Source organism: Pteropus vampyrus, unplaced genomic scaffold (assembly GCF_000151845.1).
Source record: "Pteropus vampyrus isolate Shadow unplaced genomic scaffold, Pvam_2.0 Scaffold46, whole genome shotgun sequence".
In the NCBI taxonomy this organism is placed as follows: Eukaryota; Metazoa; Chordata; class Mammalia; order Chiroptera; family Pteropodidae; genus Pteropus; species Pteropus vampyrus.
Genome location: NW_011888827.1, coordinates 1,823,732 through 1,846,524, shown reverse-complemented (window position 1 = coordinate 1,846,524; position 22,793 = coordinate 1,823,732). Strand labels below are relative to the sequence as shown.

Below are 22,793 nucleotides of genomic sequence, written 5' to 3'. Positions count from 1 at the left end.
ATGTATTACAACCGAGTTGGAACATTAATAATTTATTAGATACGTGCCTTTTGTCAACTGTTACTCTGACATTCTTGTTTAAAAACCAAACTATGAACATTAGTGGATTAACGAACGTCTCTTCCCTCCAACAAAGGCCTAATATGACAAAAGGGTAAATTACTATTGTGCCCCTTCCCTTTTTTCTAAGATTTAAAAAAACCCACCAAATATATATAGTTCTCCCTCCTCTATTTCCTATATATAAATTGAACTTCCTTCACATTTAGGAAATTCTAAAACCAAGTCATTCTTGCTCCCAAAAGAGATAGTTACACAAAGTAACCTGTGAATTAGTTTCTAGTCATGCAGTAATTTTCAAAATAGACCCAATTTAATTAGTCCAGGTTTCATATTAATATGGCATTTAAATACCAGTAACTACAATTTGGAATAATACATTTTTAAAATGTCATGATTATTCACATTTCCTTGTTTAAAAATGGCATAGATAGCAATTTAATTCATAGTAACCTATCTGAATACAATTAAGGACATTTTGCTGCTACACAATAGAATTCATATTTTAAAAAACCTGCTCATTTGGGCCACTTATGAGGTGGCTTACATAAACTAGTAAAAGTCTAAGGTCACTTTTGCAGCTTTCCGATATATAATAAAAATGCAAATTAAATGTTTATATTAAGTGGAAGCCCAAATGCTGACTTTTAATTAATAGGTAAGATTTATTTTGGGCATACCTGCTAGCAAAGTGTCTGGATAATTTACTAAATTCTTAGTTCCTCTTTGTCAAATGTCATCTTTACCTACCACCAAAGATCAATGTAGATATGGTAAAATAATGGTTTCCATCATTTGTGCTCTAAATTAATGAGATTTTACCATATTGATATTTAACAGAGCATACATTTAGAAGGATGCAAACTTCTACTCCTTCATATCCAGAAGTCAAATTTTAATTCAACAAAGCTAACGTTTACACAGAATGCAGAAATAGGTCCCGAGTGTATACTCCACATACTTTACTGTAACTTAAAACAAAGCTGCTTATTTCATGGCAGCCTGGAAAGAATAATTATGTAATAAACGACAATAAATAAAAGCCACTTATCATATAGTCTAGTCTTTATTGAAAGACTTAACTTCAACTGTGGTTTACAGCTTTGGCTTATGTTGGCCAGTCATTTTAGCCTCTAACTGCCAGCAGACATAAAAATCAAGTGGGAATGCCATGGATGGAAATATTAGTAGAGAGATTATTAGAGCAAAGAAGATGGCAGTCAAAAACACATCACCAAAGTAAATCTCAAAATAATTATAAAATAAGAAACATCTGTTGCATGCCAAAGAATCTCTGCTGTTGTTTTAATGAACATGGAAAAGGCAACGGTTCTTAGGCTTAGATTGGATCAAGGCAGCACTGACTTCACTTTGTTATAAAATCGTCTCAAGTCTGTGTTAACTTGACAGTTGTATTCTAAAATGGTACATTTCATTTGGATAAGTAGTTTTATGTTTAAAAAGCCGTTTAATATGAAATAATATCCATTCACTGAGCTGATCATGAGATCCTGTTCTCTTTTAGATTAAGACGAAGGACACTTCAGTCATGTGTTTACTATGGCAATATAACCTGTCCTGATACTTTTATTAAATCCTAGAAGATACAACTAGGAAACGTTGTAGCTGTATTTGGCTGTTATCACAATTAGCTGTTTAATTTACTGGCAGACCAAAAAAGGCAAACTGAGAATTTAATAGGCTTTTTTCAATATATTAAAAAAGTCTTTAATCGTTCAAGTTTCACATATATTCAAGAAAATTTTAACTAGGAGGCATAATTGATATAATTTGAGTGTTCTCCTTATAAAATATAAAGCAACTTTTCCATAATATCCCCAAAGACACTATCTGTGAACAAAAGAAATAAGGGTAAATTTTATCACAGAAGAGTACTGTGGTTAAAACTAAAGTGCCATAAAAATTTGGCCCATGGATGAAGAACTTCAGACCCTGTGAATCTTCAGGTTTAATAACATTTGGTTTTATTTCTAAATGGGAAAGAAAGAAAATAATACCAAAATTATTGTGGTGACCAATTTATAAAACCATCATTATTTCAAAGCTAATTGTAAGACTTCAAAAGTTTAAAAAATAGTGATCTGTGGGTGTTAGCTGCAATTTCCTACTTAATTGTAAAGGGTTTTCTCACTTTGGTGCCCAGGCCTCAAAACATTTCAAATGCACTGCCTAAACATTTGCACCCTCTAGCTGTCAGAATTCAAATACATAGGATTTTCTCTCTTTTACATTCCTGTTATGATAAAAATTTGAGGAAGATTTTTATCCACATAGCCTGAAAAATACCTCAGAAGCAAACTTCAATCTTATACATCTACCCAACCAGTTCATTTACAAATTCTGCACTCACACAACTCAGCCTCTGTTCAGGCTCGTCATCCCATGCACACTACCCACACAAGGAGAACAAATTAAAAATAAAAGTCACAACTCTGTGTACTATTTAAGCTGAATATCCAATTATAAATTGGTAGATTGAACTGTCTAAATAAGATGCTTTAGCAATCTTGTTAAAAAAAATTCTTGGGCAAAATATATCTAATTTTAAAAAACACCAAGATTTTTAAAAAACACTTGTACTATACAACTTATAGGAATCTTGAAATAGGTTTACAAGGTTTTAATCAAGGTATTTACATACCAAGTAATGTAAATAAAAAAAAGAAAAAAAAATCTAATTTCCAATGACATTTTAAAATGTACTAATGCATCAAAGATTTATATGAAATTAAAATTAAGGCCTTTTCTGTATAGTAATTTGTATAATTTTAATTTTACATAGTAGCCAACCTGGAAATGTCTTAAACATTCTTACCAATCCACTGCATTCAATGCAATGGAGTGCGTTAAGTGTTAATTCAAATAATTACATTGCTGCTACTTCTATGTTGAAGCATGCTTTTTAAACACTGTCGTTACTCAATATTTACAATGTATGTTGTTTAAACTTCATGTAAAAGCACAAGTATGACTGTCTGACTTTAATACAAACACCATACTTGGAATCCCCCACCCCCAAATGAAATGTAATTTACTATAGTTTTAATAACACTTTTTAAAGTTTTAAAAATAGGTCTTAATGTGGACCACCAAGATTTGCTCAAGTAACTCACACAACGCTGTTTCTTATTTAGGTTGCAAAATTTCTTTATCAGTCTGGCTTCAGTTTCTTTAGGCATAGAATAAATATTTCCTCCAAAGCGACTCCGAAACCATGCATTTCTTCTCAATATCACACTTTTTTTCTGCTGACTTCGAATGTGGTCCACCTCAGGGTAGGGGAAGGGAGTAGCAAGGTTCAGGATGAACTTATATGTGATTCCCAGTTATTCATGATCCTCCCTTTTTTTGCTCTTCTAAAAACACAGTGAGTTAAAATACTGAGGAGCCAGATAAAAATGGAATAGTATCTAAGAATCAAAATGGATTACCCAGTTCTCCTATTATATCAAAATTTGTAGTCAAGAATTGTCTTTATTGACTTTATTTTAGTTTTTGTACACAAAGAAAAATCATGTTCATATCCATCATGAACAAAAACTTAAAAAGGCAGAACTAGAAGACATGTGTCCTTCACCAAAGCAAAGCTGTGCTAAAGGTTCCAAACATTTCAATTTTTAAAATAAATATTTTCATTTTCCGATGTCTACTTCCATGTCTTCAGAATGTCACAGGATACTGAAGCTATCATGAATTACAATTTTGTTTAGAGTCCCAGCTCACTGTGTTTGGTAACTTGCCATACCATATCCAGCTTGGTTAGGAGGAGGTATTACGGGGGGAGGAGCTTGTCCTTGGGGAGGCTGAGCACCAAATCCACCCATCCAAGCAGCAGAAGGTGATTGACTTGGAAGAAAAAAATAGAATCTTCAGCAAACACAAGAGAAAAATTATATATTTATACAAAAATCAAGCTGAGCCTAACTACAGAATAAACAAGAAATCAACAAACCTACAACAAAGGGCAAGGAAACTTGTACTATACAACTTATAGCAATTGGAATATTATATATAGAATAATATTCCAATATTAGTTTTAAATTTTTGTGAAGATAACCACAACTTAACACGATAACTTCTCTGAATGGTATTTCAAAACTAATTTTTAAAAAATAACAAATGATTCAATATATTATCTACCTACCGCATACTGCACAAAGCATATGAATTTACAAGAAGTTTCAAAAACAGTAGTACACATTGGAAAGAAAAGGAAGGGGTGAAAATAAAGGGCTGGCGGAGGTAGAAAAGTGCAAGAGACCAACCCACTCAATATCAAAAAGGAAAAAAAGCAAGCGACTTCGTATCAGATAAATCTGAGACTTCTCACACAAGTCAACAGGTATAAATCATGAAATTTCTGAACATACCTAGATAAAGACCTTTTCCATGCAAAAATAAATAAGTAGATGAAACAGTATATTACAAATATAAATCAAATTCTGCCAACTGCTTTTAGAGGTAGCAGGACACACCAAGTTACCCCAACCTCCCTTTTTACCTAGGTTATAAAAAGCAAATTTTTAGCATTATAAATCATTCCTCATAAGGTTTCTAAATGCTTCTAATTCCACATAGTTCGATATATACAATTCGAGTTCTCCCTAAGAAAATACACTCTTTTCTCTCTTTTCAGAACCATCTGTTTCTGTACTAGAAAAACCCACTTACTCTACTCCAAATCCTTGTTGATTCCACGGTTGCCCGTACACTCCATAAGGCGGGACTTGCCACCCATTTGCCATATACTGTCCATACTGTTGTGGGTTTCCATAAACTTGGCTCCACTGACCCCACTGACTATAGTCGACCTAGGAAAAAGCAAGTTACGGTTTTAGGGAACAAGAAAGAACCACAGTATTTGAAGAAAGTGGGAGACAAGGAAGAGAAAAACTAAGTAAGCACCCTTATGTGAATAGGACTCTGTTATTTATCATTGTCTAAGTTTATTGGGGTGGTGACACCTGTGAAAAGAAAGTATTAAGATTCAGTTAATACCGCAAAATAATCACTTTAGAAATAGCATCAATAACATCAACTGAAAGCGGCTATGTGCTTGGCTTTTCGTTTGCCTCAGTGTCTAAAGCTTTGGTGCAGACATGTGGGATGGGAACCTTAAGGAGCGCTATGAAAAAGTGAGTTACCTGCTGGAAATTTTTAGTCATATCAGGAGATTCTTTACCCCAATAGCACTTAACAACATGTCCCTCAATCGCAGTGCCGTTCACCGAGACGATGGCATGCGCAGCACTCTCATGGGTTGAAAATCTAAGAGAGGAAGAGGAGTGTTTCCTTTTTTTTAAAAAAAGACACAGTAAATAACACAGATGCTCATTAGTTTTTAACTGCTGATTTGGCGTTGGTACCCTAAAGTACATGATGACGTAGTTGAAAGTTCTACATTGCAAATTAGTACCAAAATAAACTTGATACCTGAGGGGATCAAATAATACAACTGAAAGAAATGGGCCAAACGTAAGAGTAATAATATTACAGGCAGAACTTTACCTGACAAATGAGTAGCCCTTCTCTGGAAACACTCTTATTTCCATGATTTGTCCAAATGGTGAGAATGTCTGTCTCATAAGCTGATCTGAAAAAAACATACAAATAAAATATTTAAGGCTCATGTTTATCATGAAATTGGCACTAACGGTGATGAAGCGCCACAGAGAAAAGGGTCAGAAAAACGAACACTGAACCTGTTAACCCGGAAGCAATTCCTCCACAGTACACAGTACAATTTTTTGGACTTGACTGGTTTACTACATCTTCAAATCTCAACTGCTTAGTGTTATCTGTATGTAGAAAGAAAACAAAAATGTTGCTTTTTGTTACAATTGTACAGTATTGTAAAACTGATTACTACATATTAAGATATGCCGCATTTGGGGGGCAAAATGGAATTTTCCTTCTTGACACTATGATTTGATCTATAAAAACCAGCTGGTTCACAGCTCCAAATACTTGTATCAAAGCCCAATTATTTTCAGACAGTTAAATTCAAGATGAAACGAGTCTTGCAATGGTAATAAAATTTTAAGAAATTAAGACTGTACTCATATGTGGTTTTGTGAAGTAGCCAAAATTTTAATGTATATAGTAATATCTTACTTTCTTGTGTACTTTTAGGTGCAGGGGGTTTACGTGTGGCCCAATTGGTTCTGATTTGACGACCACCTAACCACTGACCTCCCATGTGCACAATGGCATTTTCTGCATCCTATGGAGGAAAAAAGAGAAAGAAAGAGCAATTGCAAACATTATGAACTCAGAAAATAGTGATATATAAGATGAAATAAAATATTGGTACTGCTGGATCCAATAAATCTTATCAGTAAATGAATTCACTAAGTATCCTAAGCAAACAAAACTCACAAAAAAGTGATTTGATTTGAGTGATTCATAAAAGCTATTATTACTTATAGATTTCAAAACTCCAGAACATTTAAGCATCAAGGGAAATTTATCATAATTCAAATATGCAAGGAAAATATCACAATCCCACTGATTACCAAAATAAAAAGGAAAGTAGAAATCCTCCAAGACAAAGTTGTTTCCAAGTATCTTAATTTTCTGGATGATTTGTAATCTTTTATTGTAGAATATAAAAATTCCAACCTACCCCCAAGAATTGACATTCTACTAACAATGAATTATAACTATGATACAAGATTAAAAACTCATTTTAAGACAGAAGACATCTGCCTTGTTGGAGAATGCTGTAAAATGGCTGCCACCAATAAAAAAAGTTTAGATTCTCAGAAGTAATGTGAATCGAAAATGAATCCAAGCAAAGAAGGAATATAATTCCTGCCCTTTATCTTACCGCTTCAATAAAATGCAGGTAATTTAAATTGCTCCAACTGTTCTAAAATGCTAATGTCAAAGCCCTTTTTTTTATTTGAAATTAGTTAATGCAAATGCTTAGATATTTTGGTACCTCTTTCTTAAAGAATATGTACAAAAATCAAGATGAACTGCTTAAATTTTCATTTACATAATTTGCTGTAATCATTAATATCCTGGCTACAAAAGTATGAATAATTAAAAAGTTAAAACTGAGAGTTTCATGGTTAAGACTAAATATAATTTAACTTTCCTCCAAGTACTGAGATAAGCTCATTTGTCCTAGTCTTGAGGTTTACTTCCGACACATCTTACCTTCACCAATGCACAAATGCAACTTTAATACTATTCCTTATACTCAGCCTACCTTTTTCCAGGTATTTATTTCCAAGTTTATGGAAAAAAAAAAAAAGAATTATGCTCTTATTAAAACACACAAAATTACATAAAAGCTATGTTTGTAGTTAAATCTAAGAATCATCAAGTCTTGAATTAGATAATGACTAAATTTTGTATTAAATTTAAATTGAGTAGAAAGAACGTACCAGTTTGTTATAAAAAGATACAAAACCATAGCCTTTGGATTTTCCAGTTGCCATGTCTTTAACTACTCGGGCATCCCTGTGAAAAGAAGCACAGCTAAATGAGGGAAGTAAGAGTCATCCTCAAAATAAAAACTAAAAGGAACCACACACACTGTATTGTGAGCATTTTTTTAAATAAAATTTCAGTTAGCCCTAATTAACTACAGCCATTCCTGAACTCTCCCTAACGCTTCTTTACCTGTTAGAAAAAAGCAGTAGGACAAAAACATGTAATAAACATGCAACCTAATCAAATAGCCTGTGCTGTCTAAACTAAATGCTCAAATCTGAAGATTAATAGGAACAATAGTTTCCTTTTCTAATATTCTACTGGCTAGTGTCCGCTAAGGTTTACTGATTCTATAAATTACTGTAACAATGCTAACTACTTTACCATGCAATCTCTAAATAGTTAAATGTCTTCTGCCTAGTGATACAAAATATATGAAATATTAAAAAATTGAAAAAGAGGAAAAAATAGGAATTAAAAAGGCATACATGGCCTGTTAACAGATTTCTTTATTTTTCTTGGTCAATTCTCTACCATCATTTTGGAGTTTGGGCAGCTGTAAATTTTGAAAAATTGACATTTTCAGAAATTTAAGAAAGGAGAATAAAAAACTAACAACAATGCTAAGCACACCAGTACGAAAACAACAAATTTACACAGAAATTTTAGTGAGTAAGTTAAAATGATTGGAAATATAGAACTCCACTGAATATAGAATGTTAAAATGTAAATACTAAAATATGTATATATAAATAATGTATAATAAGAATAAATAGAAATGAGAAAAAAATCTACAACTGAGTTCCAGTGTGCACAGTTCCTTGCAGTTAGCCTTCAAGATCCTGTCCATTCTTATGAGCAATTCTGCAAAATAACCAGAATGCTATTACTTTTAATTGTGACTTGGACTTTAGAAAAACTGCAGGTCTCAGGTATAAATAAAGATTGAAAAACAGCAACCTGTATTATTTTTTATACTGATTTTTAAAACAGTACTACTTACCACATCTAGAGATTAAAAAGCAAAGCAAATATCAAAATAGAAAATTAAGAATTAAACGCTTCTTTCAAATAAATTAAATCTATAGAACAACAAGATGGTACAGAGAAAAATATTGTTGTTCTTAGTTGAAACATATTCCTGTAAATACTAAAATGTTTAATTTAAATCTATAGAAAATAAATATATAAAATAAATGGATCTCAATCAAAAAGATAATATTATGATAAACATTTTATATAACTTGTAACCACTTTTAATTTTCCAATATATCTGATTAAGTAACATACAGTGAAATTTGAGCATAAAACTTGTTAAAAATCAAACCACATTTGGGCCCTAACTAGAAGAATAAAATAGCATTAACAAAAAAATCTACTGTAATCCCACATTTATGGCTCAGACATTGAAACATTTTAATACTACAATAGTACTACTACTCAGGTACAATATCAAAACACATTTATCATTATAATTAAACATGCGCATTTTCAATTTAACCACAATATATCCAAGGATTTACCTACTCTCCCCCATTTATAAACTCCTTTAAAAGTTTAATACATAGTATAAATCACATTTATTTTTGGTTAACCCATTATCTTTAAACATCGAATTTTGAAAACATTTGACAAAAAGTTGGACTTTATAATAGGTTTTTACCACCCAAACATCTGCTTCAAAGATAACAAACAGAATCACTTAAGATTTTTTTAACATATTATACACAGGATTAGATGAAAACAAGACCCTAAAACATTAAAATGACATTAACATTTCAACAACTACTAATCAAAAAACAAAACAAACAAACAAAAAAAATCACATTAACTAGGGAAAGAAAATCTTAATTCCTATACAAGTTAATTATATACAATTTTGCCTATCACTACTGAGTATAGTATTGATTATGATACTTACGATATTTTACCAAAAGGGGCAAATGCTGATTTGATATCTTCTGTTGTAATTTCTGGACTCAAATCCCCAACAAACACATGGAAGTGATCTGAAATCAAAGCATTTGGTAATCAAATACTTAAGAAATAAGCTACTCAACCTTTTATCGGCAACACTAAGGGAAGGAAAAAACCCTACTTAGGCTGGTAATGCTGCCAAGATAATTTCAGAACTCTTCCACAGTAAAATGCAGCAGGAGTACTTACTGGAAGTATCTTTTTTCTGGCTACTTGGTGTTGTTGCCCAGTTTACTTTGACCTCCTAAAAATAAAGATTATATTTAATACAATTATTAGATATGTCATTGTGAATCACACTTGCCACTTATTAAATCATTTATCAAGCAGGATAATTTCTGTAAAAGCACTAGGCTGAATAAAGCAAAACCATCACTCAGCAGAGCTTAATATTTGTTTAAAAACTTGCTAAGAAAGAATACAAACTAATTTGACATGCAAACACATATACTCGTGAGGTGGCATTATTGTATTATCTTACCTTTCCCAAAATTTTTCTCCCATTCATAGCAGCTAATGCAGCAGCTGCATCTCTGTGTTCATAAAATTCCACAAAGCAATATGGGTCATTGCTTGTATGCTGCAAAACAGAAAATCCAACAGAAGAGTTGACCCTTCTGCTATCGGGTTGCTGAGAAGAAAATCCAGGAAAAAACATTACTGATAGCTAGGAAAGTACAGGTGAGATTGCATAAGCTTATGAAAGCCTAACACTTTAAAAATAAGACTTATAGCTACGCCTGACTTTGTACCTCACAACACTGTTGTACTCCAACAGAACTATCAAAGTGGTATAGAAGCATGACTATCAGCATTAAATCAAAATACAGAATTCCGGTATGAAGTATGATAAATATAAAATAGAAGTTTATATAAGACCAAACAAAATCTCAGGTTCAGATTTGACAGATAAGGACCCCTTCCTTACCACTGCTCTTCTCTCCCAACATTATTTTCAAAAGAAAGAATTCTATTTCTGCATCATCACCATTCTTTAACTGTATCTCGTGACTATAAAAAATACAAAACTGAACCAACTCAACAAGCTTTACTCCTGATCGAAAGGAGTATTAGTACTACATGCAATGAGATTATGTATTTCTTTTCTAGATAAGGGAAGATTGAGAATGAAAACAGAAAAAGTTCAGATTTATAACCAGCTATCGAAATGAATCCCCTGTCTTTCAAAATATTCTAATGTACTGAAGATTCTATATACTTTGAATTTGTTTTTTAAAGACCAGAAAAATACTCTAATGATAAAGAAAAAAAACCTTCTGAAAATGTATCTGAATAAAATATTCCAGGCCAAAGCTATAGTTTTATATTATAAAAATACTGATAAGAAATCTTTATTAAATATATTCTACAACATTATGCTTAACAGTAGCTGACAAAGAGGTATTTATAAAGACAATGAGAAAGTAATACTACCTAAATTATAGCAACTCTATCTAATAACCAAAATGGAAATAAATTTCATAAAATTGCAATCAATACTGTAGAGCTACACAACTGTACAAATATATACTTTTTTAAACATAAGGTTAAAAACATTCATCACTGTTCAGTGTAAAATGCCCTAAAAAATAATATTTAAAATGTGGAATTCTAGTTGCACTTACAAGGGATAAAAATACCAGATAAAATAAAGATCTTTTCAACAACCACTGGTTTTCATTCCAGGAAAGTTTTAGAAGAAAAATCCAAAATAAGACGTCTAAAACAATAGTGGCGAAGGAACCAGAGGCATTTCCTTGAGGGGAACAAAAGTATGATCATTAATACTGACAAGAAAACTATGGGCTCCCATACAAAATCCTACTGTCTGCAGTCACATGAACGCTGTTGTTCAGAGGTAGAGAAAGAAAACAACTCCAAATAAAAATATGTACTTAAATTCCTCTTGAGAAAAAGGTAACGTTTACTAGTAACATTCATTGAAGAAAGGCCTTTAAGGGTAAACAATAAGCTAAAACTGTGTAAATCGATTTTTCCTTTTAGTCCTACCTCTTCTGCCCTGATGATATTTAAAGAGAACACTGGTAACTGTAGCCAGTCCCGTGGTAGATCCGTAACAACAGGCTTCAGTAAGCCAGTCAACCCATGCATCCTGACTTCGAGTTTGTGAGTGGTAGCAGGCAGATCCCACTCAGCGTGCGCACGCGCACACATTTACACATGCACATCACACCACGTTTCATCTCATTTAAGATACCACTGATTTCTATCACATCCCAGCTGTCAGGTGTTAAAATTTTTTTAACATTTGCCATAGAATCAATAACGTACATTTCTTATAGTATACAGGGAAAGCTAGAACCTAAAATAAACAATACCTAAAGTAAAGAATCATAAAACTAATGGGAAGAAAGGATTTTCCACATACTGAAATGAAACGCAGGAGAGGAAAATAAATGCTAGACAGTCCGTACTAGAGTTCACGCCCTTTGGAAGTGTCCCACTTACACCACCACCAAGTGACACTAAAAATCACCTGTGTCCTTACCTTAATTACTGTGTTCACCAATTTTTGTTGGATGACATAAAGGTCAAGACAGAGAAATAAGAGGTCTTACAACTGTTTACAAGTTCAAGTGTGAGAATTGTAGGCTATGGATAAATTACAAAAATTCGTTTCGAATTCCTCCACCCCTCGTACGGCAGTACGTGCACAGGTTTTTAAAGAACACTTTAATCCTTCATGAAATGCTTCGTGGAAATTTTCTGGTGACTCTTTCCACTTTCTCATATCTCATTCCCTCCTAAACCCACTCCCGTCAGCTTCCAACCCAACCACTGGAACCTTTCAGGCCACTGAAACTTCATGTCGAACTCGCCAGTGACCCCTTCGCCGTCTCTGTGATCCCTTTTCTGTCCTCATCTTGACTTTCAAACCGAATTCAAAACTGCTGACAACTCTCCTCCTCCTAATATTCTCCTCTAGATTCCACCACACTCTCGGTCTCCCTGTTTCCTCGCTGGAAAAGATCGTCCTTCCTCCTTAACTCAAACTCGCGCCACTGTAGTGCTGAGATGCTACTCTTCCCTGTCAGCACTCTCTAGCTCTAGGAACTAGATCTCATCTAGTCTCACTGCTTCAAATACCACTGCAAGCCGCCATCATCAGCACTGGCCTCTTCAGAGGTCCCAACTAATTTATCCAACTGCCTGCATATGATGTCCACTCAGCTGTCCGCTGCACATCTTGAACGAGCACTGCCAAAACACAGCTCTTGATTCCCACCACTCTCCCATCTATCCTATGCCTCCCTCGGTCATGCCCATTTTAGCAAATAAAGAGCATGACCATCCACATAATTGCACAAACAAGAATCTAAGGGTCATTTTTTATGTCTTCTTTCCCCTTATGTCCTGCAGCCAATCCAGTCCTATTGACTCTTACCTCCATAATATAACCCAAATTTACCTCCATCTCGAATAGCAGGCTACGACTCTAGAGAACACGTCTACATCATCTCTTACCTAGACTAGTGAAATAAGCCCAGCTGTTTTCCCTCCTTCCATTCTTGTCCTCTACAATCCATTCTCCACCCAAAAGTAATTCTCCAAATAGAGTAATTTGAAAACTGCAAACCGGGGTATATTACCCTACTTAAAAACTCGCTATGACCAGATTAAAATCCAAACTCTCTGTCATTGCCTGCGCTGCCCTGAGATTCCAACCCTGCCTGCCCTGGCCTACCTCCTTAGACTAATTTCCCACCACTTCCCTCTACTCACCGAGCTCCAACTATGCTAGTCTTTGGTTCCACGAACGCACCAAACTCGTTACCAACTCAAGGCCTTTGTATCTGCCATGCCCTCTGCCTCCAGCTCTTAACATAGATGGCACTATCACCATCTTGTTATTCCTGTCTCAGCTCAAAGAGGTAATATCTTCCCTCACCGCCTAGCCCATACAGCATCGACCCTTCAATCATCACCACAGAACTGTTTTATTCTCCTCATAGCTCCAGTACCTAGCACAAAGTAAATTTTGATTAATGAAGGAATGAATGAATAATCAGAAACAGGAACAAGAAAAATATAAAATACCAGAAGAGACTGATGATTATCATTAGTTAGGAAAGATCAAAAGGCCAATTTGCTTTACAAGTTTTTAACAGTTCCCCCTGTCTCAGGACCTACCATGAACCCCTTGGCATAGCTTCTGGCCTCTACCAAACGCTCCTGCCTCATCGTCTGGCATCTCTATGCCTAATCCCATTAGAAACTCCAAGCATGCTATGATTTCTAACTTTCCCTCTCCTCTTGCAAGCACCCTTGCTCTATCTACCAGACTGGATCAAGACCCCTGTCTCTATCTAGAATCCCTGTGTCTTCAAATTTCTTTCTAGCCAGTTTCCATTACTTTTCAGTTTCAGCCTCGACAATGACTCCTCCAAGAAGCCTCTCCAGACCTAAGAGCATGCTTGGATCCATGTGCTCCCACAACGCTTGAAACGGCTTCCGTAGCATTTATTATCCTACATCATTAGTGCTTGTTAAGTCCTCTGTCTCCCTCATTACACTATAAAATTCTAAGGGGCTAAGAACAGTCTTATTCACCACTGTACCCCTAACACTTACCGTAATACCTGGTACACAGTAAATTATCAAAAAAAAAAAAAAAAGTGTTGAATAAATAAAAAGAAATAAGAGAAGAAACTGAAACACAAGTCACTGGGCACTGCTACAGAGTCTTAACCAGGAAAGTATAAAGAGTAGTTTTCTTTGGGGAAAAAAAGGAAAACAAAATTATTATCCTAATGATTTAAATCCCTTTCTACGAAAAGCTGCTCAGTCATTAGTATTTACTAAAAACAGAAAGGATGTATGTTGCTGGACTATGCACATTAACAGCCCAAATGTGCTTTTACATACACCAATCCCTAAACTTTATACTACCTAAATCTATAACATTCTTACTGGAATTGTATGAAGTATCATCCAGATTTTCAACACTGAGATAAGCTGTCCCAACTTTTTACAAGCAGAATCACTTGAAGATTAACTACATCACAAAGAATGAAAATAATAGCACAGGAACTCTGTCCTCGCAAATAAAACTCCATTCTAAACCTAGTTTGTCAGCCAGATCAAAATAAGTCAACACAACAGACATGAATCCCTCCACCAGAATAACCTGGGGCTTAAAATGATACTAATCAACTCATGTATCTCAAAATGTTAAACATCGTGCTGTCAGCACATGGAACTGGGAAAATCTTACCTCTGTTATCATTTTACAGCTTTTACAGGGTCCAATCTGACTGAATAACTGAAGTATGAGGACTTCCGTCACATCTCTGGAGAGGTTACCTACGTATCTGAACAAGAAGAAAAAAACATCAGCAATTTTCTTTCAGCTCTGGCTCTAACGTGTTATCATTTAACTCATCACCTTTTAGTTCATTTTCACCCCTGTCTTCAATAAAACTTTCCAATTAAGCTTGATCCTATGAAAGTAAGATTAATGCCTATTTAGGAAGGCAACAAATGTTCTTGGGCCACTAAGGTACCATTTCAAAAGACTTTACAAAGAATAAATCAATGTGACCTTGCATGCCCCCAAAGCGTATTATTCTGTACCCTATATATCATTTTCTCATCTTATTAGAATAAAAATAATAAAAATTTAAACCAGTCTTAAGATAGCTATAATTTCTGGAGGTGAAATACAATTCAAAATAATGTATCACACACACATACACACACAATACCACAAATATTGATTCATTAACGCTCCTGATCATTGAGGGTATTATATATAAGGCTGAGTTTATCTTAGACCCCCAACCAAAGCAATTACATTAAGGAAGAACAGAATTAAAATTACAGAAAGCACTCAAGGATTGGAGGGTTTTGATTTGTGTTGCTAAATTAAATTGTTATTGATGCTATGTCTTCACTGTTTTGTTTTAGGAGAGCAGGATAAAATAATAAAATTTCCTAGCCTAAAATTCATCAGAATCAACAAAATACATGTTTATGTAGATCAAGCAAATATAAAGATTTCTTTAGAAACTCAGAGAAAATTTAAGACAAATCCAGGTATACTTTTGACTATGCATATGTAAAGAATTGGGATTGTTTTTCAAAATTATAACTTGAATATATGTATTTTATATAAGAATTTTAAAACACAGATAAATTAAACAAAACAAAAAAGACACCACCACCCAGAGACGATCACCTTGGTTTCTCTTGTATCATGGATTTTAATTTAGCTTAATAAATGTTAACCTTTTAAATGTTTCTGGTACTCGGTGTATAATTGCTAAAATTTGCCTGTTTGAACCTCATAAAGCAAATAATATTTGTAAAAATTAACATAGAGAAAGTAAATGAACATGCTTTATTTTCCTAATATAAAACATCTGGGAACTGAGTACTGAGACCAAAATAAGCCTTGCATCTATTACCATATTAAATACATAACTTCTTTGAGATGGAACACTCTGAAATGGAAAAACAGACTGACAAAGGTCAGTTTGCATGTAAAAGAAAATTATCTGATTAAGAATGAATAGCAATTTTCCAGTTTGGTTAAGAAATTCATTGCAATGAGTGCTAATATCTTTAACTTACATGTTCTAAAACTGAAACACAAGCCCAATGTTACTTAAATAGTAGACTAAACCAGTGACAAACTGGTTTAGGTCTACCTATGCCATCTTATCCTTAGAATTGAAGTAGAACAGATACATTGGTAGGCCATGCAATGACATACTTTATCCAGCAGTAGTGAAAGGTTATAGGATTATGAGCAGCCAGACAACTGCCTGCCCCTTAATTCATACAGGTTTGTGAGTATGCGTGCACGGAATAATTTTTTTGTACAAGGTAGATCTACCTAAAAAGCAAATAAGCAAGTAACGCTGGTCTAAATGTTACACTCATCTAACCTAGAGCGCTAGTTAGCTCATTTTTAAGAGAATAGGAGTGAATAAAACCGATTTTCACATACTGAAGCGAACTAGTAACAAAATTAAAATAGAACAATCATTTGAACATAACAAATTTTAAATAGTTTTAAATTTGCATTACTATTTAAAACATTGATTTGTGCAGGAAAAACTGCATTAATTACCTTTCATATCTAATAGTCACAATTAAAGCTGTTACTGTTTAACAGAATTTTTATTCCAAGTCAACCTATTTCCAATCAGTTATAAATTTTAAAGACTTTCTAGGGGAACATTTAGATATATTAACTTACATTTGAAGCACTGTAGCCAAAGAGTAAAATGTTAATCTAAGTTTAGAATGTCATGAAATACTTCTACAATCTAATTTTAAGGTTTCCTATTTTTTAAGTATCTCCACTAAAAGTCCAGTGGTAAAGCAGCAAACTAAATTCCCAAAACTATTATAAAAAAGGCCTTCTACAAAAACATGTGGAACATCTTAATTTACCAGTATAAAAAAGATATAATTCACTAAATAATTCTACCTAAATTTTACTCAAATCTTAGGTTGCATTTTCCTTTACTCAGAGTTCTATAATTCATTTACATATGCCTTTATCATATTACACAGAGAAACACGTCACAATTTTTAAAATACTGTACTGTACAGCTTAAGTACCTTTATATTGTCATAAAAATTATTTGTCCCAAAATAAATACTAAAAAATATTTAAGATTACATAAAATACATAAAATGGTCAACACCAGACCTGGTACGAATATTACCTTTTAGTGTACTGAAATGAAACCGTTTTTCTTTTTAAATTATAGTTTCTAAGCTTTCTTTCAGCTCTGGTTATGAAGCAGTCAACATATTCTAAAGTTTCAAGTGTTTAAATACAAAATCTCTACTTGAAGAACATATATAAAACAACAGAGACTAATGGCTCAAATTCTTGTATTGAGAGGTCAATCCAAAGAGTAAACATTTAAAAAATTCCAAAAAGATTAACTCAAGGGGGAAAAAAAGGCATTCCATAGATCTATTTTGTCATCTAAGAAAAGAAACTGCAGGAACTATAGCATTCAAAATGGAAAATGATGCCTTTATCCCTAACATCAGGGTTAAAATCCAATTTGGGACTAGAAACTTGGCAGTTTCACAGTAGGGCAAAAGTTCACATTGCCAAACTACTTCCTATGTCCAACTGAGCTGAATTTTAAGTTAAGAATATCATGCCTTTCAGAAGCCTATTCACACTTTTTCAACACTGAATATGCTCTCACTCTGAAAAGGGTAGCCCTACCCAGGCTGAAATTACCAGCACTTTTATACAAAGTACTATAGTCGAATTATAGGAATGTAACATTTTTGCTTTTGTTCTTGACAAGTTCCTATATAAGAGGAGATTTTGCAACAATGTCCTTCAATAGGTCTCTAATGAACTAATCGGTTTGTCAATATTTCATTTTAGGAAGGAGGCAGGGTAGAGGAAAGGTGCAGGAGGTACAAGTGAACTGACCAACCACATGAGGGATATTGACATACAGACACACACATTTTAAAGAAACAGAGAATATGATCAAGTTGAACGAAGGGCTTAATTACAGCCAAATCCATGGTATAGCAAGTCAATTTTATAAATTTTTAATATTTTCTTCTGCTACTGCCCTTAGCTGTTCAGATTATACTCTAAATCATTGGTTTATTTCCTCCTTTTGACTGAGTATCAGGAGGAACAGCCTTAAAGGATGGCAATGCATAACGTGGTATAATCCCAGATCCACAATTCCTACTCATTTTGGTACGTTGGACAGATGAAGAAAATAAGCTATAATAGAACGTCATTATAATTTAATGTCATATTATAGATCAGATATACCATGGATCTAATCACTGCACTCAAAGATATCCTCAATACAAGTCTGAATTGCGTGTCCTACAAGGTAGGTGTCCAAGTTGCAACACCAGCTCTACACAACATGATCTCCTGTTTGCTTTTTTAATTCACAAGTTACTCAATACATATTACCCCAAAATAAATGTCAAATGAGAATGGAGAGCATCAGCAAATAGACCTTTAAAGCAACTATATGACAAATAAACTTTATGTTTAATATCAAAACAATTCTATACCATTTTAAATACCATCAAATAAATTAATAATACTGTAGAGGTAATGAATATTTAAAGACCTACCTAGGCTATAAACACCATATTGTTTTCTGATGATAGAACCATATGTCTTAGCTTGTGTGTGTCTGCAGGAAAAAAACCTCACTAGTAACACACAGGCATTTTAAGGAAACAGTTTAAGTTTTGTTAAGAGTACATTCTTTTAAAACATACTAGCCACTTGAAATACTAATCCGTAGATCACAATGTAAAATAAAAAGATCTCCATAAATAAAATAAAACCCTACTAGACATCAATCTCTAGAGCCACATTCAAAGTTTTCATCAAATATTCATATCTAAAGAACTGAGAAATATGTAAAACAGATACTTAAACTATTATGCATTATTTTTATTAAAATCCGATCCCGAAATCCCATTTGTGAAACATCTGCTTTTATCTCAAAATTTTATATTTGAAGGTTTTTAAAAATATGTAAAATCAACAGGCTGCACCATGTATGGCGGTCGTGTGTGCCTGTAATTTTAACTCAATCCAGACTGTTTAAAAAATGGACTTAATACTAATTTAATAAAAAGAAGTATAATCATTGTAAAATATTTGAGTACCTCTTATGTTCCAGGCAGTGAACTAAATGCTGCAGGGGTAAGAGCTAGGAGGATGTACCAGTCCTTGTCTAAAAAAAAAAAAACCCCTTCCCATGAGAAGAAGAGTGGGAGAAGGAAAAAGAAAGACAGAATAGTAAGCATGTACTGATTGATATACAGGTACACTGAAGCCCATGATGTTTCTTTACTCATATGTACAACTGTCACATTTTTAGACAACTGTAAACAGACAACTTAAGTGTTTCAGAGAAAAGAACAAGATATTGGAGAAGGTAGAGGTAAGACATAAGTGACAAAGAAGTTAGCTTATTAGTCTATTGGAGAAAGTGTAAGCTATGATGGAGATGAAGTATAAGACAGATGCGAAGATAGTTACATGAATTAAAGGTATTGAAATAGCATATTATTTAGCACAGCAAAAACAGGAATTTCTCTTCATAAGGAATGGATAAATATAGTTAATGAGAAATCAGCCATAAGAATTTACCAATTATTCAGCAGCTATTATGATGCAATGATGACATTTTGGATTTTTAGATACAATGTAATTTTTTCTTTGTTAAATACATGCTAGCAAGGCTCTAAATCCACCTTTCCCAGATGCTTCCATCAAAGTACACATTGCTAACTAAATACTGAGCCTTGGCTTCAACAGATGTTAAAGGACAAATTTCAAGTTTGTCTCATTTCTCTTTTCTGGGAAAAGAAGGCTGAAATGGAAGAAAGCACAAAACAAATATAAAAGTTTCACTAAGCAGGCTTTTGATTCAAGCATCTGATGCGCTTAAATTAGCCTCAAATTCTCAAAACAGAATGGCAAATAGCGAGACATAGGAATAGGACATAGGAATAAAAAAAAGTGCAAGCCCCCCTCCCCCCCAAAAAATAACTAAAAACCAAACCTGTATCAATATCGGACAGTTATGTTTTACTGAGCGGACTTTCCTTGGTAGGACTGAAGAGATGAGAAGTTAGTCAAGCTTCCTGAGTACCCATCCATCTTCATCTATTCCCCAAAAAGCAATTTCCCCATCAGATAGCTGAGCCAAGTGAACTATGATCGTATAAATACCAGGCAAAGGCAAAAGAAAACAAAGCAGCGATGAGACTCCTTGTACTCGAGGTAGGCGTGTTGAGCTTCGAGAGGCTAGGAAAACCAGAGGTGCCCAACTTAAACATTTAATTAGAAATTACTGACTTTAAAAAAAAAAAATTTCAGGTAAAAGAAATGTAAATGCTGAATCATCACTCTTCTTTAGGAAGGAAACTCGAATAAGTGGTTGGAAGATGAAATTCATTCATTAGATTGGGCTTCAGATACAAAGCAACAGCAAGATAGGAGAAAGAGCGCTCAAAAGACATAAATCGAATAGCGGATAAAGACATCATTTTTATCCGACTCTGAAGGTCTCAACGCACAGATTAAAAAGAGGTAACACTAAAAGGGCATAAACAGTTTAACAACTGGTTGTCAGTTTGGCGTAGGTAGCGCTCAAAGTAAACTTCGTTATCCAAGAGGAGAAAGATGCTCCGGCGGCAAGTGGCATCCCTTCTGCACTTCGAAAGTAGCGGGCGCTTGGCGAGTGTGTCTGACAGCGTGGGCGGGGGCACGTGGGGCAGAGAGTAGGGGATCGAGCGGCAGAAGAGTGTCCGGCTTCCTAAGAGAGCTTAGCTTTGGGAGAAGAGCCGGGAGCGACTGGAGCTGGGGACGTGGAGGGCACGAGTGCTAATTCCTAGGGGCCCGCAGGGGATGCGGCTGCGGTCCCACCCCTCAGTCCCACCCCCACCAGGCCCTGCCCCCGTGGGGACAGCTCCCGGCCCAGCCCAGGGCCCCAAGAGCAAAGAGAGAGCAGGAGCTCTCCCGGGCCTGACAGCCTCTGCTATGCAGAAACCCGGCCTAGGAAAGGTGTGCAAAAGGAGCGAGAGAAGGTCGAAACAAGCCCCAGGCCCCAAGAAGTGACTGTCTGGGAGAAGGGAGGGCTTCTTTCCCAAGGAAAAGGGGACAGATGAGGAATGCACTTCGCGTCCGCGCCGCCCCGGCCAGGGGCCGCCAAGAGTCCCAGCTTCGGCCCAGCTCTCCTGCTCCCTCCCACAGCGTCCAGTGATGCCCGGGCCTTTCGGCGCCTGGCACCCCCAATCTCGGGTACTCACAGAGTCCGGGGCTGCCCGTCGTCTTCCATCATGGTGGGTGCGACGGAGCGATCCCGGGACAAGGGGGAGGGCAGGGCTGGGGAGGGGAGGGGGTGGGGAGGAAGGGGAGGGGGGCTCCGGGCACCAGCCGGGGACAGAGGAAAAGGCACCGAACCCTGCACTCGGGGTCTCTCCCCCCAGCCCGCTCCGGACACTGCGCTCCAACCAGGAGGAGCAGGAGGAGGACGAGGATGAACAAAATGGCCGCCGCCACCAGCCAGGCAGGAAACGGGGCAGAGCGCAGGCGCGGCCCGCCAGGTCAACGCTCAGGCCAGCCGCGACGGCCTGAAAGGGGGATAACTGAGTGGGGAGAAAAAACGGGCCGCTGAGTAAACCCTGTGCCGGGTCACGAGGGATCACGTCTTCGCTTGGCGACTGCTGGCCAGCCGAAACCCAGCCAGCTCAAGAAGAAACCGAGGGAAAAGAGAACCGCCGTGAAGCTGAAGTCTCTGGGAATTGTGGTCCTAGAAACGAGAGAGGGAAGCACTTCTCCAAAGGACTTCTGGGAACTGTAGTCCAAAGGAGCCGGCCGGCGCCCGCGCCACACTGGGACGCGAAGAAGAGACTTGTGGGTAGTGTAGTCGTACGTGAGGGCGTGCGGCGACCAGGAAGTCGGCGTGCTGGGTGGGGAGAGGGAGAATAAAGGCGACGTTAAAAGGCAGGGAAACGAAGTGGGCAAAACGCTGTCCGAGAAGCAAACTACAAATCCCAGAGTGCCTCGCGCTGGGGGCTGTCCGAGGACCGCTGTAGGCATTTCAAGGCTCTTCAGTTGGTTCTTTCTGAACTGCAGCTCCGCCTCCGTCCGGTCTGAGAGCGGTTTCTTCAACTGCAGCAGAAGCAGTCTTGTGGCTCCGCGCGGTGTCCGAGCCCGCAGGCCTTTCAGGCACTCCTCTTAATCAAAACGGCAGGCCCGCGGTCATCAACCGCCGCCCCACGCGACGTACGGGAGGACGTCGGACCGGGGCTGAGCTGGGAGCTGCGCTCGCCTGTGCTCCTCGGGCTTCCCAGGGGCCGGCCGCGTCCTTCCGGCGCGTTTTTCCACAAATAGGTATTCCTATTTTAGGTCTCCTGCTTGTAGATTGCCTTACAAGTTTCAAAGGTTTCCCCAGCCATTATCTCATTGGAGAAGGGGTAAGAAGAGCAGCCTTCCATTAAAATGACTTATTAAGTCAGTGTGCGGTGCGGTGGTCATGCCCTCCTACCTTCTTATTTAATTCGTAGAGTGAGAAAAATCTTTGAACAGAGCAGTGCACAGACTTAAGGTTGTGTTTATAGTATCCGTCATGTAAACAGGGAACGAAGTCTTTCCTGAACATGTGGGAGCCATGTTCAAATTGGCTCTGTAGCCCCGTCGAATTTTTTTCACCTGACAGCAGTTTACATACAGGACGCTTTCTTCCGCCTGCCCCCATCCCAGACATCTTTAGGAGAACGTTATTGAA

At 36.3% G+C, this 22,793-nt stretch overlaps 1 protein-coding gene across 10 annotated transcripts; it reads right to left on the bottom strand.

Moving 5' to 3' along the window:
• Positions 1-1,107: 1,107 nt before the first annotated feature.
• On the bottom strand, positions 1,108-21,906 carry TIAL1 (TIA1 cytotoxic granule associated RNA binding protein like 1). 10 transcript variants are annotated; one of them, XM_011359229.2, is made up of 15 exons: positions 21,313-21,845; positions 19,162-19,229; positions 18,616-18,677; positions 14,738-14,834; positions 11,127-11,257; positions 9,983-10,132; positions 9,691-9,745; positions 9,446-9,533; positions 7,476-7,551; positions 6,196-6,304; positions 5,784-5,879; positions 5,590-5,674; positions 5,226-5,349; positions 4,753-4,892; positions 2,835-3,927 (listed from the first exon to the last, which is right to left on the bottom strand). In XM_011359229.2, the coding sequence occupies exons 6-15, from the start codon at positions 10,007-10,009 to the stop codon at positions 3,801-3,803; spliced, it is 927 nt and encodes a 308-aa protein (XP_011357531.1). In that variant the 5' UTR covers positions 10,010-10,132; positions 11,127-11,257; positions 14,738-14,834; positions 18,616-18,677; positions 19,162-19,229; positions 21,313-21,845; the 3' UTR covers positions 2,835-3,800. The 10 variants fall into 10 exon arrangements, with proteins under 10 accessions (XP_011357528.1, XP_011357530.1, XP_023385860.1 ...); XM_011359226.2 differs by lacking the exon at positions 11,127-11,257 and having other exon boundaries at positions 1,108-3,927; positions 21,313-21,847; XM_011359228.2 differs by lacking the exon at positions 11,127-11,257 and having other exon boundaries at positions 1,108-3,927; positions 9,983-10,081; positions 21,313-21,846.
• Positions 21,907-22,793: the final 887 nt, after the last annotated feature.